General features: G+C 42.0%; 4 protein-coding genes across 9 annotated transcripts in view; 1 reads left to right on the top strand and 3 right to left on the bottom strand.

Annotated features, from left to right (window-relative positions):
* LOC141793331 (protocadherin alpha-C2-like) overlaps positions 1–12,249 on the bottom strand; it is a 222,007-nt gene extending 209,758 nt beyond the window's left edge. The window contains exon 1 of one of the 2 annotated variants that reach the window (XM_074673930.1): positions 9,748–12,249. In XM_074673930.1, coding sequence (XP_074530031.1) covers positions 9,748–12,108 — 2,361 coding nt within the window. In that variant the 5' untranslated portion in view covers positions 12,109–12,249. Of the gene's footprint in view, positions 1–16; positions 2,420–9,747 lie in introns of those variants that run through there. The other variant, XM_074673936.1, reaches the window with a different exon arrangement.
* LOC141793334 (fibroblast growth factor 18-like) overlaps positions 1–15,096 on the top strand; it is a 296,332-nt gene that overhangs the window by 180,769 nt on the left and 100,467 nt on the right. For 3 of the 5 annotated variants that reach the window (XM_074673950.1, XM_074673949.1, XM_074673952.1), the window contains one exon: positions 14,936–15,039. The exons of the other annotated variants lie outside the window; for them this stretch is intronic. The gene's annotated coding sequence lies outside the window, so the exon portion shown is untranslated. The remainder of the gene's footprint in view (positions 1–14,935; positions 15,040–15,096) is intronic. 5 annotated transcript variants of the gene reach the window in all.
* On the bottom strand, positions 3,248–5,741 carry LOC141793816 (protocadherin alpha-8-like). Its single transcript, XM_074674686.1, has one exon. The coding sequence runs from the start codon at positions 5,615–5,617 to the stop codon at positions 3,248–3,250; it is 2,370 nt and encodes a 789-aa protein (XP_074530787.1). The 5' UTR covers positions 5,618–5,741.
* LOC141793815 (protocadherin alpha-8-like) lies at positions 6,064–9,028 on the bottom strand. The gene is made up of 2 exons (XM_074674685.1): positions 6,525–9,028; positions 6,064–6,081 (listed from the first exon to the last, which is right to left on the bottom strand). The coding sequence occupies exons 1-2, from the start codon at positions 8,880–8,882 to the stop codon at positions 6,064–6,066; spliced, it is 2,376 nt and encodes a 791-aa protein (XP_074530786.1). The 5' UTR covers positions 8,883–9,028.

Genomic DNA, 15,096 nt, shown 5'->3' with positions numbered 1-15,096 from the left:
TGATACAAGCTCTTACCTCAGTGGAGGCCCTCCTTCTGTCAGGGAGCACTAGAGTGTTGGCATGGCTGCCCGGGACTATAGTAGATCCTATACTCATCCTGGGTCCCACTAACATGTAGCGTTTGTCTCCAGATCTGTACTGGATGCTGTGACACAGTGTACCGTCATAGTTAGTCTCTTGCAGATATTTGGAGGTATAGTCTGTGGATTTGGAGCACTGCATTGCAATCAGCACGATGATGCTGATGATGAAAAGAGCAGAGACTGAGGCCAAAGTGATCATGAGGTAAAAAGTCACATTACTCTCCTCATCATGGTTTGTGGCACTTTTCACATCAGAAGCAGCAAAAGCCTCTTTGGGCTCCACAACTTTGACAATGACAGTAGCTGTAGCTGAGAGGGAGACGTTGCCATTGTCTTTGACCAGTATGAGCAGTTTGTGCTCAGCCTCGTCTGTCTCTGTGAATGAGCGAAGTGTTCTGATCTGTCCTGTATAGCGGTCCAAAGCAAAGAGACTGTGCTCAGTGACTTCCTGCAGGGAGAAGAGTAACCAGCCGTTATATCCTATATCAGCGTCATAGGCTCTGACTTTAGTCACCACCTGTCCTGCGTTGGCATTGCGGGGAATCTCCTCCACCCCTTCAGCAGAGCCGTTGGAGCTGAGTGGATACAGGATGACTGGAGCGTTGTCGTTCTGATCCAGAATGAACACGTTGACTGTGACGTTGCTGCTCAGTTGTGGACTTCCAGAATCTGAGGCCACAACGTGGAACTGAAACGTTTTCACTGTTTCAAAGTCGAAACTTTTCAGCGCGGTGATGTGTCCGTTTTCAGAGTTGACGTTCAGGAAAGATGTGACGTCATTCTGACTCCCCTCTCTCACAATATGATATGTAATCACTGCATTTTCGTTAACATCGTTGTCTGTTGCTCTCACAGAGAATATTGTCTCTCCAGCAACATTATTTTCTACCAGATAAAAGTGTAATGGGTTTTGTTCAAAATGTGGACTGTTGTCATTCACATCTGATATCTGAATGCTGAGAGTTTTAAAAGTCGATAAAGGAGGATCACCACAGTCTGTGGCTTTGATTGTTATTTCATAATAAGACACCTGCTCTCGATCTAAAAGTTCTTTAGTGATAACAGAGTAAGTGTTTTCCTTATAGGACGGTTTGAGTTCAAAGGGCACGTCTGATATTATGCTAGAAATAATTTTTCCATTGACTCCAGAGTCTTTATCTTTCACTTTAATCAGAGACACAACAGTTCCAAGTTTTGAGTCTTCGGGAACAGTGTTTGACAGTGATGTGACTTCTATTTCCGGAGGATTATCGTTGATGTCTTTTACTTTAATTATAACTCTGCACTCACCGTTTAATGGTGGTGTTCCTTTATCTGATGCCTCAATGTCGAGGGAATACGCGTCGTTTTTCTCAAAGTCAACGGCTCCTTTAATTCTTATTTCCCCTGTCAGTTTGTTCAATTCAAAAATGTCATAGACCCTTGTTTTCAGAGTTTTGACGAGGCTGTATTCAACTAACCCATTAGAACCTTCATCAGGATCAGTTGCATTCAGTCTAAATATTGATGTACCAAGTGAAACGTTTTCCTGTATTTCAATTTGATAAACCTCCTGACTGAACATTGGACGGTTATCATTACTGTCAAGAACAATAATAGTTACATTTAATGTTCCTGATCTCTGAGGTTTCCCTCCATCTACTGCTGTAAGCAGCAGTGTATGTTTGTCCTTTTGTTCTCGGTCTAAAGATTTCTTCAACACTAGAAATGGTATTTTATCCTCATCACGTTGACGAATATCGAGTTCAAAATGTTCATTTGTGGTCAACGTGTATGTGCGAACAGAGTTTACTCCAGCATCAGGATCACGAGCAGCATGAAGCTGAAACCGCTTTCCTGGTAATGTATGCTCTGCTATTTCAATCGTTTGCTGTTTTTCCCGAAAAGTAGGAGGATGATCGTTTACATCGGTGATTTCTAACAGTGCATAATGTATTTCCAAAGGATTTTCGACTATTACTTTTAGCTCCATCATGCAGGCCCCGCTCCCCTCCTGACAGAGCTCCTCTCTGTCGATTTTCTTATGGACATATAGAGCCCCATTGTCCCGGTTTACCTCGAAAAACGCATCCTTTGATTCAGAGACAACACGGAAACGTCGGTCAACCAAAGAGCCGATATCCAGTCCAAGATCCTTGGCAATATTTCCAACAACAGTTCCTTCTTTCACCTCCTCAGGAACAGAGTAGCGTATTTCTCCAAAAGCCCGATTTCCGACGAACAACAGAAGAAACAAGCGCAGAGCAAACCAGGAGCACAGCTTTCCCCGAGACTGTTTTCTGCTCTCCATTGCTGTCCAACATCAAATTTAAACACTTTACACCTGTTACTTTAAAAACATGCTATATTAAATCCATTGCGTATTGGATTTAAAAAAAGCAAACACATCGCTGTTCTATCATCTGTCGGTGAGCTAGATTCAAATGTCTCCTCTGCTTGTACAGGACGAACAAAAGCTTTTTAAGGGGAGGGACACCGAAACCTGCCTTTCCTCGGTGTAGTGCTGACACCCAGAGGCCACACGAAATAAGTCATTATGTAGGCCTACTCTCTTTTTGAAAAATATGTCCGATGAATATCTTCACAGGGTTAAGTGAAGTTTGCAGCATAAAGTTCCAGCACTTGTCTGCGAGCTGTCTAAACAGGAGTGTTAAGGTTTTTATACTTGACCGGGGAGCCAAGTGTTGCCTGAATGCATCATATGTTCGTGTGAAAAGGAATAATTTCTTTGTAAGATTATCCCCATTTTTCTTTTTTTCTTTTAAAAAGGTTTGCGCTTTGTGAACTCATTGACAGATTCGTTTCAGCACCATGGCCAGCGATCTGACCATGTGCCTGTCCTCTAAGATGGTAAATGAGATCAGTTCATCCAGTTTAGTATAAACAAAAAGGTAATAAGCAGTTTAAAAATTGCCATGTATTAACTTCTTACAACAAATTCATACAGAAATGTTACGGACAAAATACTAAATTACAACTAATGAAACGTAACCATAAAATGTTCATCTTAAAGCCAAAAGAACAACGCCTCTTGGTGAACTGATATTTGTATGAACAACATCTAATAAGAGAACAAAAAATAGTGAATTAAAAAGAATGACTAATGTCATTAGGCAAAGCCAGTAAATAATCATGAAGCAAATAATCACATATTTCCATTAGCTCAAGCCCTTACCTCAGTGGATGGCCTCCTCCTGTCAGGGAGCACTAGTGTGTTAGCATGGCTGCCCGGGACTATAGTAGATCCTGTACTCATCCTGGGTCCCACTAACATGTAGCGTTTGTCTCCAGATCTGTACTGGATGCTGTGACACAGCGTGCCGTCATAGTTAGTCTCTTGCAGATATTTGGAGGTATAGTCTGTGGATTTGGAGCACTGCATTGCAATCAGCACGATGATGCTGATGATGAAAAGAGCAGAGACTGAGGCCAAAGTGGTCATGAGGTAAAAAGTCACATTACTCTCCTCATCGTGGTTTGTGGCACTTTTCACATCAGAAGCAGCAAAAGCCTCTTTGGGCTCCACAACTTTGACAATGACAGTAGCTGTAGCTGAGAGGGAGACGTTGCCATTGTCTTTGACCAGTATGAGCAGTTTGTGCTCAGCCTCGTCTGTCTCTGTGAATGAGCGAAGTGTTCTGATCTGTCCTGTATAGCGGTCCAAAGCAAAGAGACTGTGCTCAGTGACTTCCTGCAGGGAGAAGAGTAACCAGCCGTTATATCCTATATCAGCGTCATAGGCTCTGACTTTAGTCACCACCTGTCCTGCGTTGGCATTGCGGGGAATCTCCTCCACCCCTTCAGCAGAGCCGTTGGAGCTGAGTGGATACAGGATGACTGGAGCGTTGTCGTTCTGATCCAGAATGAACACGTTGACTGTGACGTTGCTGCTCAGTTGTGGACTTCCAGAATCTGAGGCCACAACGTGGAACTGAAACGTTTTCACTGTTTCAAAGTCGAAACTTTTCAGCGCGGTGATGTGTCCGTTTTCAGAGTTGACGTTGAGGAAAGATGTGACGTCATTCTGACTCCCCTCTCTCACAATATGATATGTAATCGCTGCATTTTCGCTAACATCGTTGTCTGTTGCTCTCACAGTGAATATTGTCTCTCCAGCAACATTATTTTCTACCAAATAAAAGTGTAATGGGTTTTGTTCAAAATGTGGACTGTTGTCATTCACATCTGATATCTGAATGCTGAGAGTTTTATAAGTCGATAAAGGGGGATCACCACAGTCTGTGGCTTTGATTGTTATCTCATAATGAGACACCTGCTCTCGATCTAAGAGTTCTTTAGTGACTATGGAATAAATATTTTCCTTATATGATGGTTTTAATTCAAACGGCAACTCTGTTATTAATCCCAAAATAACCTTTCCGTTGACACCAGAGTCATTATCCGACACACTTAGTAGTGAAACAATAGTTCCAGGTTTTGAATCTTCAGGCACTGTGTTTGACAGTGATGTGATTTCTATCTCAGGTGGATTATCATTGACGTCTTTTATTTTTATGATGACTCTACACTCCCCTGTTAATGGAGGTGTTCCTTTATCGGATGCCTCTATGTCAAGTTTATAGACGTCATTTTCTTCATAGTCAACGGGTCCTTTAACCGTAATCTCTCCCGTTAATTTGTTCAATTCAAATATGTCATAGACCCTTTTTTTCAGTGTTTTCCCAAGAAAATACTCAACCAAACCATTAGAGCCTTCGTCTGGATCTGTGGCACCCAGTTTAAAGATTGAATTACCATCTCGAACATTTTCCTGTATTTCAATTTGATAAACCTCCTGGCTGAACATTGGACGGTTATCATTACTGTCAAGAACAATAATAGTTACATTTAATGTTCCTGATCTCTGAGGTTTACCTCCATCTAATGCTGTAAGAAGCAGCGTGTGTTTGTCCTTTTGTTCTCTGTCTAGAGATTTTTTCAACACTAAAAATGGTATTTTATCTTCGTCACTTTGGCGGATATCAACCTCAAAATGTTCATTTGTGGTCAAAGTGTATGTGCGAATAGAGTTCACTCCAGCATCAGGATCACGGGCGGCATGAAGCTGAAACCGCTTCCCCGCTAATGTATGCTCTGCTATTTCAAATATCTGTTCTCTCTCGGGGAAAGTGGGAGAGTGATCGTTTATATCATTTATTTCTACCACAACATGATGCATTTCCAAAGGGTTTTCGACCAAGATTTTTAGCTCCATTATGCAGGCACCGCTGCCTTGGCAGAGCTCCTCTCTGTCGATTTTCTTATGGACATACAGAGCCCCATTGTCTCGGTTTACCTCGAAAAACGCATCCTTTGATCCAGAAACAACACGGAACCGCCGGCCAGCTAGCGAGGCCACTTCAAGACCGAGATCCTTTGCAACATTTCCAACAACAGTCCCGTCTCTCACCTCCTCGGGAACAGAGTATCTACTCTGCGCGTCTGCCCGATTTTCCAAAAACAACAGCAGAAACACACCAAACAAAAACGAATAGCAGTCCGTCGATCGGTGTTCTCGGTGTGTCCCCATCATAAACGATCCTCTTGTCAAGCCACACAAAAGCCTGCCACTGTGACGGAGAATATGTCCGACCTTTGTGTATCGTTTCCAAACTCAAAATCTATGTACATCGGCAGGATTGCAGGTTAAAACGCCAGCCCCACTCTCGCATGTGAAACAAAAGCTTTGTAAGGGGTGGGACATCAACCTCTTCTATATTTTGCCAATGTTACAGTGACACCCCATGGCCAGAGAAATGTGAAAACGGCACAATAATAATAATAATAATAATAATAATAATAATAATAATAATAATAATAATAATAATAATAATAATAATAATAATAGTGATGATGATGATGATAATTTGAAACCATAATATGCTATTAAAAAAGTGAATAAGGTAATCAACTTTCGTGAAAATATTTTTTTGCCTTTCATGACTGAAATTGCTGGACAGAAATGTGACTCTCTCTTCATCAATTGGAAGTGGTCAGCTGGTTTATCAAGACAAGATAATCATCACAGGAGTGTTTCAAAACTTTCATTCGAATGTCTTAACTGATAAATTTGTTAATATCAGTCTTATCTTCAACATGATCCCTGGTGAATCTGCTGGCAACATTACATCTCAGTTACGATCAAAATAAAACTGTGTACAGCCAAATTTACTATTACTTAAAATTCTGTGTTCTGTTGTCACACACACACACACACATCAACAATTGTTTCACAGCAGAAAGTGGACTCTTGATTAGTTAGAAATACTCTCTCATAACAGAAAACTGAAACTGTGAACAATGACCTGACCCAGTTTTGACAACCAGTAAAGTGTTTTGAAGAAATTAAAAAATTCAAAACAACAACTTTTCAGGACCACTGACAGCGTTTGAAATAACATGGTCAGCATAATGTCAAACTATAACCTCAAAGCTCTTACCTCAGTGGAGGCCCTCCTCCTGTCAGGGAGCACTAGTGTGTTAGCATGGCTGCCCGGGACTATAGTAGATCCTATACTCATCCTGGGTCCCACTAACATGTAGCGTTTGTCTCCAGATCTGTACTGGATGCTGTGACACAGTGTGCCGTCATAGTTAGTCTCTTGCAGATATTTGGAGGTATAGTCTGTGGATTTGGAGCACTGCATTGCAATCAGCACGATGATGCTGATGATGAAAAGAGCAGAGACTGAGGCCAAAGTGATCATGAGGTAAAAAGTCACATTACTCTCCTCATCGTGGTTTGTGGCACTTTTCACATCAGATGCAGCAAAAGCCTCTTTGGGCTCCACAACTTTGACAATGACAGTAGCTGTAGCTGAGAGGGAGACGTTGCCATTGTCTTTGACCAGTATGAGCAGTTTGTGCTCAGCCTCGTCTGTCTCTGTGAATGAGCGAAGTGTTCTGATCTGTCCTGTATAGCGGTCCAAAGCAAAGAGACTGTGCTCAGTGACTTCCTGCAGGGAGAAGAGTAACCAGCCGTTATATCCTATATCAGCGTCATAGGCTCTGACTTTAGTCACCACCTGTCCTGCGTTGGCATTGCGGGGAATCTCCTCCACCCCTTCAGCAGAGCCGTTGGAGCTGAGTGGATACAGGATGACTGGAGCGTTGTCGTTCTGATCCAGAATGAACACGTTGACTGTGACGTTGCTGCTCAGTTGTGGACTTCCAGAATCTGAGGCCACAACGTGGAACTGAAACGTTTTCACTGTTTCAAAGTCAAAACTTTTCAGCGCGGTGATGTGTCCGTTTTCAGAGTTGACGTTCAGGAAAGATGTGACGTCATTCTGACTCCCCTCTCTCACAATATGATATGTAATCGCTGCATTTTCGCTCACATCGTTGTCTGTTGCTCTCACAGAGAATATTGTCTCTCCAGCAACATTATTTTCTACCAGATAAAAGTGTAATAGGTTTTGTTCAAAATGTGGACTGTTGTCATTCACATCTGATATCTGAATGCTGAGAGTTTTAAAAGTCGATAAAGGAGGATCACCACAGTCTGTGGCTTTGATTGTTATTTCATAATGAGACACCTGCTCTCGATCCAGTGTTCCCTTTGTGACAACTGAGTAAGTGTTTTCTTTATAGGATGGTTTGAGTTCAAATGGTACATCGTTGTTCATGCTCGTTATTATTTTGCCATTAACTCCAGAGTCTTTATCTCTAACTTTGATTAGAGAAACAATAGTTCCAGGTTTTGAATCTTCAGGCACTGTGTTTGACAGTGATGTGATTTCTATCTCAGGTGGATTATCATTAATGTCTTTTATTTTTATGATAACTCTACACTCACCAGTTAATGGTGGCGTGGCTTTATCTGATGCTTCTATATCAAGTGAATAAACGTCGTTTTCTTCAAAGTCAACGGGTCCTTTAACTCTTATTTCCCCCGTCAATTTGTTCAATTCAAAAAGCTCATACACCTTTTTCTTTAGCGTTTTGACGAGGCTGTATTCAACCAACCCGTTGGAGCCCTCATCTGGATCTGTGGCATTCAGTCTAAATATTGAAGTGCCAAGTGAAACATTTTCCTGTATTTCAATTTGATAAACCTCCTGACTGAACATTGGACGGTTATCATTGATATCAAGAACAATAACAGTAACATTTAATGTTCCTGATCTCTGAGGTTTACCTCCATCTACTGCTGTAAGCAGCAGTGTATGTTTGTCTTTTAGCTCTCTGTCTAATGATTTCTTCAACACTAAAAATGGTATTTTATCCTCATCACGTTGACGAATATCTACCTCAAAATGTTCATTTGTGGTCAAAGTGTATGTACGAACAGAGTTCACTCCAGCATCAGGATCACGAGCAGCATGAAGCTGAAACCGTTTTCCTGGTAATGTGTGTTCGCCTATCTCAATTATCTGTTGTTTTTCTGGAAAATTAGGAGAATGGTCGTTTACATCAGTGATTTCCACCACTACATAGTGTATTTCCAAAGGATTTTCGACAATTACTTTTAGCTCCATTATGCAGGCCCCGCTCCCCTCCTGACAGAGCTCCTCTCTGTCGATTTTCTTATGAACATATAGAGCCCCATTGTCTCGGTTTACCTCGAAAAACGCATCCTTAGATTCAGAGACAACACGGAAACGTCGGCCAACCAAAGAGCTGATATCCAGTCCAAGATCCTTGGCAACATTTCCAACAACAGTTCCTTCTTTCACCTCCTCAGGAACAGAGTAGCGTATTTCTCCCAAAGCCAGATTTCCGACGAACAACAGAAGAAACAAGCGCAGAGCAAACCAGGAGCACAGCTTTCCCCGAGACTGTTTTCTGCTCTCCATTGCTGTCCAACATAAACTGTAACACTTGACACTCCTCACTTTAATACTATACTATATTATCCTGTCGCACGGTGGATAAAAAAAGAAACACAAAACACACACATCGCTGTTCTATCATCTGTCGGCGAGCTTGATTCCAATGTCTCCTCTGCTTGTACAGGACGAACAAAAGCTTTTTGAGGGGAGGGACACCGAAACCTGTCGTTCCTCAGTGTAATACTGACACCCGGAGGCCACACGACAAATAGGCATTACTTTCCATTATAATTAAACAAGCTGGGGAGCATTTTCGCAAGGTTACATTAGGTTTGCAGCATTGAAGTCCCTGAGCTTGTTAGCGAGTGTTTAGAATTTTAAATTTGTCCAGTTAGCCAAGTGTTCGTTGAAAATCATAATATGTTCGTGAAAATAAGTAGAGATCCCTTGTAAGATTGTCCCCATTCTTCTTTTTTTCTTCAAGGGGTTTACTCTTTGTGAACCCCATAGCCGGATTAATTTCAGCACCATGGCCAGCGATCTGAAGAAGCGCTTATCCTCTAAGGTTCTAAATGTGATCAGTTTATCTTAAAGTGAAGAATGGACAAATATTTTACCAAAACCTTCAAAGCTCAAGGTGTAAACTTCTTACAGCGCATTCTCAGAGATATGTCACAGAAAAAAAAATGCCAGTATCAAAAAAAACAAAATTAATCCATAAAATGTTAAAAGTAAAGCTCTTTAGTAAAACAAAAAGAAAAGAAAACTTTTGGTAAAGATCAGTGTATGAATTGCATCCGATTCGATAGTAACAGAGACTCATGTCATTGAGCGAAACTAGCACAAGAACATGAAACTTGTAATCATCATTTAAATAACAGGCTCTTACCTCAGTGGAGGCCCTCCTCCTGTCAGGGAGCACCAGTGTGTTAGCATGGCTGCCTGGGACTATAGTAGATCCTATACTCATCCTGGGTCCCACTAACATGTAGCGTTTGTCTCCAGATCTGTACTGGATGCTGTGACACAGTGTGCCGTCATAGTTAGTCTCTTGCAGATATTTGGAGGTATAGTCTGTGGATTTGGAGCACTGCATTGCAATCAGCACGATGATGCTGATGATGAAAAGAGCAGAGACTGAGGCCAAAGTGATCATGAGGTAAAAAGTCACATTACTCTCCTCATCATGGTTTGTGGCACTTTTCACATCAGAAGCAGCAAAAGCCTCTTTGGGCTCCACAACTTTGACAATGACAGTAGCTGTAGCTGAGAGGGAGACGTTGCCATTGTCTTTGACCAGTATGAGCAGTTTGTGCTCAGCCTCGTCTGTCTCTGTGAATGAGCGAAGTGTTCTGATCTGTCCTGTATAGCGGTCCAAAGCAAAGAGACTGTGCTCAGTGACTTCCTGCAGGGAGAAGAGTAACCAGCCGTTATATCCTATATCAGCGTCATAGGCTCTGACTTTAGTCACCACCTGTCCTGCGTTGGCATTGCGGGGAATCTCCTCCACCCCTTCAGCAGAGCCGTTGGAGCTGAGTGGATACAGGATGACTGGAGCGTTGTCGTTCTGATCCAGAATGAACACGTTGACTGTGACGTTGCTGCTCAGTTGTGGACTTCCAGAATCTGAGGCCACAACGTGGAACTGAAACGTTTTCACTGTTTCAAAGTCGAAACTTTTCAGCGCAGTAATTGTCCCATTTGCCTCGTTTATGTTCAGAAACGCAGCTAAAGTTGCCCCCGGACTTCTGCGGTCGAGTGTGTAGGTGACTACTGCATTTTTACCTCCGTCAGCGTCAGAAGCGCTTACTGAGAAAATAGGCATTCCGGCTTCGTTGTTTTCAAAAATATAAAAAGTGTATGGGCTCTGGGTAAAACGTGGACTGTTGTCATTGACATCCATGACATCTACCTGTATCACCTTTGTAGAAGACAGGGCAGGGCTTCCCATATCTTTAGCTGTAATTGTTATTTCATACATAGGTGTTGTTTCTTTATCTAAGTAATCCTTGGTGACCAAAGAGTAGGACTGTCCGTCGGGGGATGGCTTTAAGTCAAAGGGTAAATGGCTCGGCACACTGCAGACCACCTGTCCGTTCACACCCGAGTCAAGGTCTGTCACGCCCATCAACGCGACCACGGTGCCAGGAGAAGCATCCTCTGGAATGCGACTTGAAAGGGATGTGATGTCTATTTCTGGAGGGTTATCATTCATGTCTTCTACTCTGACAATAACATTGCAGTGTGTGGAGAGAGACCAAACACCTTTATCAGCAGCCAGCACTTTAATCTCATAGACCTGCTTCTCCTCGTAATCGAGGCGTCCTCTCACTGTTAGTTTGCCAGTTTTGCTGTCCAGATCAAACGGCTCAGTTGAAAGTCCCCTGAGTTTACTCCGTAAAGAATACTCTATCTCACCGTTCAGACCTTCATCTGAGTCTGATGCGTTCACAGTCAGCAGAAATGTCCCTGCAGGTGCGTTTTCCTTCACTGTAACTGTGTATTTCTGTTTGTCACACACTGGTGAGTTGTCATTTACATCAGATACAACAACAGTGATATTTAGAGTTCCAGATCTAGGTGGTTTACCTCCATCTGTCGCTGTCAGTTGTAACCAGTGCTGATCTGCTTGCTCTCGATCCAGTGGTCGTTGTAATATAAGAAATGGAACCTTGCCTTCCTCTCCAAACTCCTCAGTCTCCAGTCGAAAATACTGGTTATGGTTTAGTTTGTATGACTGTAGGGAATTCAGACCTACATCCAAGTCGTGCGCTCCTTCCATTTGAAATCTAGACCCAACTGTAGCGGATTCCAGCACCTCTAATGTGTAGTTTTCTTCTGGAAATTTCGGGGAATTATCGTTAACATCGAGTATCTCTATAATCACCTGGTGCATTTCGAGAGGATTTTCGACAACTGCTTTAAGGTTTGTGATGCATGGAGCAGTTTTTGCGCACAGCTCCTCTCTGTCTACTCTCTGGTTCACTAACAGTACTCCATCTCTCGGGTTTACCTTGAACAGATCCTGCTTTGTTCCCGATACAACGCGAAGGTTCCTGTCAGCCACTCTCCCGAGGTCTAATCCAATGTCTTTGGCTACATTTCCAACCGGACTCCCCAATTTTGACTCCTCCTGAACTGAATACCGTATTTGAGCAGATATTCCTTCCAAATAAGAGAAAACCATCAGGGTCAGACAAAAAGACGTCTGCACATCCATCAGTCGGTTTTTTGTATCCATTATCGCCATTGTGTCGTCAGAAGCCTTTAAATAAGCGGTTACATCCGTCAGAAAACTCCCCCTAACTCATCAGTTTCCTCCTTTCGACAATAAAAAACAAAATTCTGCAGGAACCATCATTGTGGCATAAAGAAGCCTGTTCGGTCATTTGTCTCCACCCGTCTCTTCGGCCTCTTACTGAATGCACATGTGAAAAAAAACCCTCTCAATTCCCAATCACCGTGCAGATAAATAGTGTCACAGCACCACCCATCGTTGATGTAACGATGGTGCAATGGCGATATACTTTCTTCCATTGTAACTGCGACATTTCTCTTTAAGACCAACCTACATCTGAGCTCAGGAGATAAACTTTCCAGCTGTACTTGCCAGATACTGAAGATGCCTTTATTAGAAGAGTGCATGCTTGTGTCAACATGAATCAACACAATGAAATTGTTCAGTAAGAAAGAGAAGCTTCTCTTCCCCAAATGTACCCAATGTGGATGTTTTTTTTTTCGATGTATTTTCCTAAATGGATTGCTTGTATCTACACCCAGCCCCTTCATATTTGCCACCAAAATCCGTAATACTTTTGCCAACACCAATTTTCTCTGCAGTCATCTCAGGGATCACTTGTCAAAAAAATTGAGATGAATTTAACAGTAACCGGGTTATATCTCGATTTTGAGTTTCTCAAAGAAGTGATACAGTCAAGAACTGAAAAATAGCAAGTGTCGTACTTTATTTTAAGTCCTTAAATAAGATTCAGGATTACACACATCAGTGCACAAATCTGACTTTCACATTGTTCACTATAAAAACGCACAGCTTAAAATCCAACCTGGACACGCTAAGGTTTAAACAGAGGCTTCATCAAATCTGCAGCGTGTGCACAACGGTGAGAACTAAGGGATTAGATCAACAACACTAAAATCAGATTGATTAAAGAAGAAATACTGGAAAAGATGGATATTTCTAGTAAAATGATAAAACGAAAAAGCAAATACAGTTTCTTTACACTCACTGATTGACATTCATAAAGCTTTGGCTCTGTAAATCTGTGACTTTTCATTACATATATATATTTCAGATATATGTATTATAAATGACGATAAGCTAACCGAATGGTCTACAGGGTTGCTACTTATGCAGTTGAAGCTGTGGACTTTCAGATTTTATGTGCCTCACTCAGCACACTCCCACTTCCTGCTCTTGTATCAGAGGTGAGCAGTGACTTCTCGTGGATCAAGCCCGCAACTGCAGTTCTGCAGCTCTATTGAATTGTCCCATTAACAATGTCTGCCCTATATTTTAAAGCATAACTGTGCCTTACAGGAGCATTTCAGACCGCTGCAGAGCACTGGAAACAACAGACTTAATTATAAAAGAGGTGGAAAAATAATGAAAACACCAACAGCAACGAGGCAGCAATCTGACCTACATAGTAAAAACCTCCACACCCCTCCCACGTGTTACGTATTGCTACTGGAACTAGGCCAGTCACAGTCGTGCGCGTGCCCGAGCGCTGCCGCATTCTGCAACAACCCCTCCCATGTCTGCCCTCATCGCTCCTCTCTGCTTCACCGCTGCTACTAGGCTGTTTCACAGCAGCGTATTACCTTCATTACGCACTGTTTGAGAGCAACGGTACAAAAATCTCCGCATAGAACATTCATCTGATTGAAGCAAACTGTGGATGTAGTGCAGCGGGGGAGGGTGGGTTTGGGGGGCACGTCAGAATAACAAATTACCAAGCAGCTTCAGAGGACACCGCGTGCTCCAACAGAACAGACAGCGCGTCACCATAGCAACGCAGCTCTAGCAGGCAGGTCACTGTCCATGGTGCTGAAAGCAAGCTGTGAGGAGGCTGCGAGGAAGGAGGCAGAGGGGGAGGGATGCAGGGGCTGTGGATACTGCAGACAAAGAGAGTCAGCTGTATCTGCATGCACTGCTGGTGTTATATTTCTAAAACATGAACATATGAACTGTCCTTTTTTAAAGCCCCTCTTATGGTTTATTTAAAAGATTATGTTAGCATTGATGGTGTTAGTAGAGCCTTTTCTTTTAGCAAAGACAAGACCTCTAAAGAAATATATATAGACCTATATATATATATATAGATGTAAAAACATTGATTTTCTTATACGAATGCCAGACATATTTATCTGAAATTGGACTACAGAAATACGTCTTTACATGAAATAAAAACACTGTCATGATGTACCATACAAATGTTAGCTTACTAGTGCCAGCTGGTGGTTGTTCTAGTGCTTTGTTCCACATTGGTGCATTGCTGTGTTAGTGTGAAACTCTGTGAGTGAGCCAGAGCAGCAGACAGCAGGCAGAGAGAGGGTCTCCATGTGTCTGTGAGACAGAAACTGAGATTGTTTTTTTTAAGTTGTATAAGAACGAATCCTGTATGGCCAACAGTGGTCTTGTTATGTTTGAAAATCTACATTTTTATTTACAAAAAGGTGCCACATTTTTTTTTAGAGGAATAGAGGAAGCTGAATTCAAATATATAAACCTTCCACATGAAGCCCCCAGCTCACACATGACCTCATCTCCCCAGGGAGATGAGGTCATGTTGAGCAAAGACAAAGGCAGACAGACATTCATTATTCCACCCTCAGGAAAAAACAACATGAAAAAATGCACTGTCTGCAAAACAGTGTTAATTTTAACCTTTTGTCTGAATACTGAAATAAAATGTGTATTTGTTAAAATTGTGTGTGACCTTTGTGTACAGTCTAGTAAACTGTGCCAGGGTTTCATTTGTTTATAAATTTGTATAAATATTGAGGGTCTTTTGAAAATGATTTTTTAATTTGATTTTTTTCTTTGTTATTTGTAGGATAAATATCATCATGATGACCTTGCACATGAAGGATATGTTGACTTACACCAGCACAGATGAGACCCTTCACTTTGTCCACACTGCAGTCTCACATGAGAAAGGTACTGTCAGGCACTACTATAAATGTCATCCTGTGAAAATGTTGCATGTGTTTCGAA

Source organism: Halichoeres trimaculatus, unplaced genomic scaffold (genome assembly GCF_033239565.1).
Source record: "Halichoeres trimaculatus isolate MK-OKI-2021-1 unplaced genomic scaffold, fHalTri1.1 fHalTri1_scaffold_7, whole genome shotgun sequence".
Classification (NCBI taxonomy): domain Eukaryota; kingdom Metazoa; phylum Chordata; class Actinopteri; order Labriformes; family Labridae; genus Halichoeres; species Halichoeres trimaculatus.
Note: the sequence above shows the minus strand (reverse complement) of the source record. Positions and strands in the feature narration are given on the sequence as shown.

Bases quoted from the DNA above. Each gene is read 5' to 3' on its own strand.
- LOC141793816 (XM_074674686.1), bottom strand. From the start codon at position 5,617: ATGATGGGGACACACCGAGAACACCGATCGACGGACTGCTATTCGTTT.
- LOC141793815 (XM_074674685.1), bottom strand. From the start codon at position 8,882: ATGGAGAGCAGAAAACAGTCTCGGGGAAAGCTGTGCTCCTGGTTTGCT.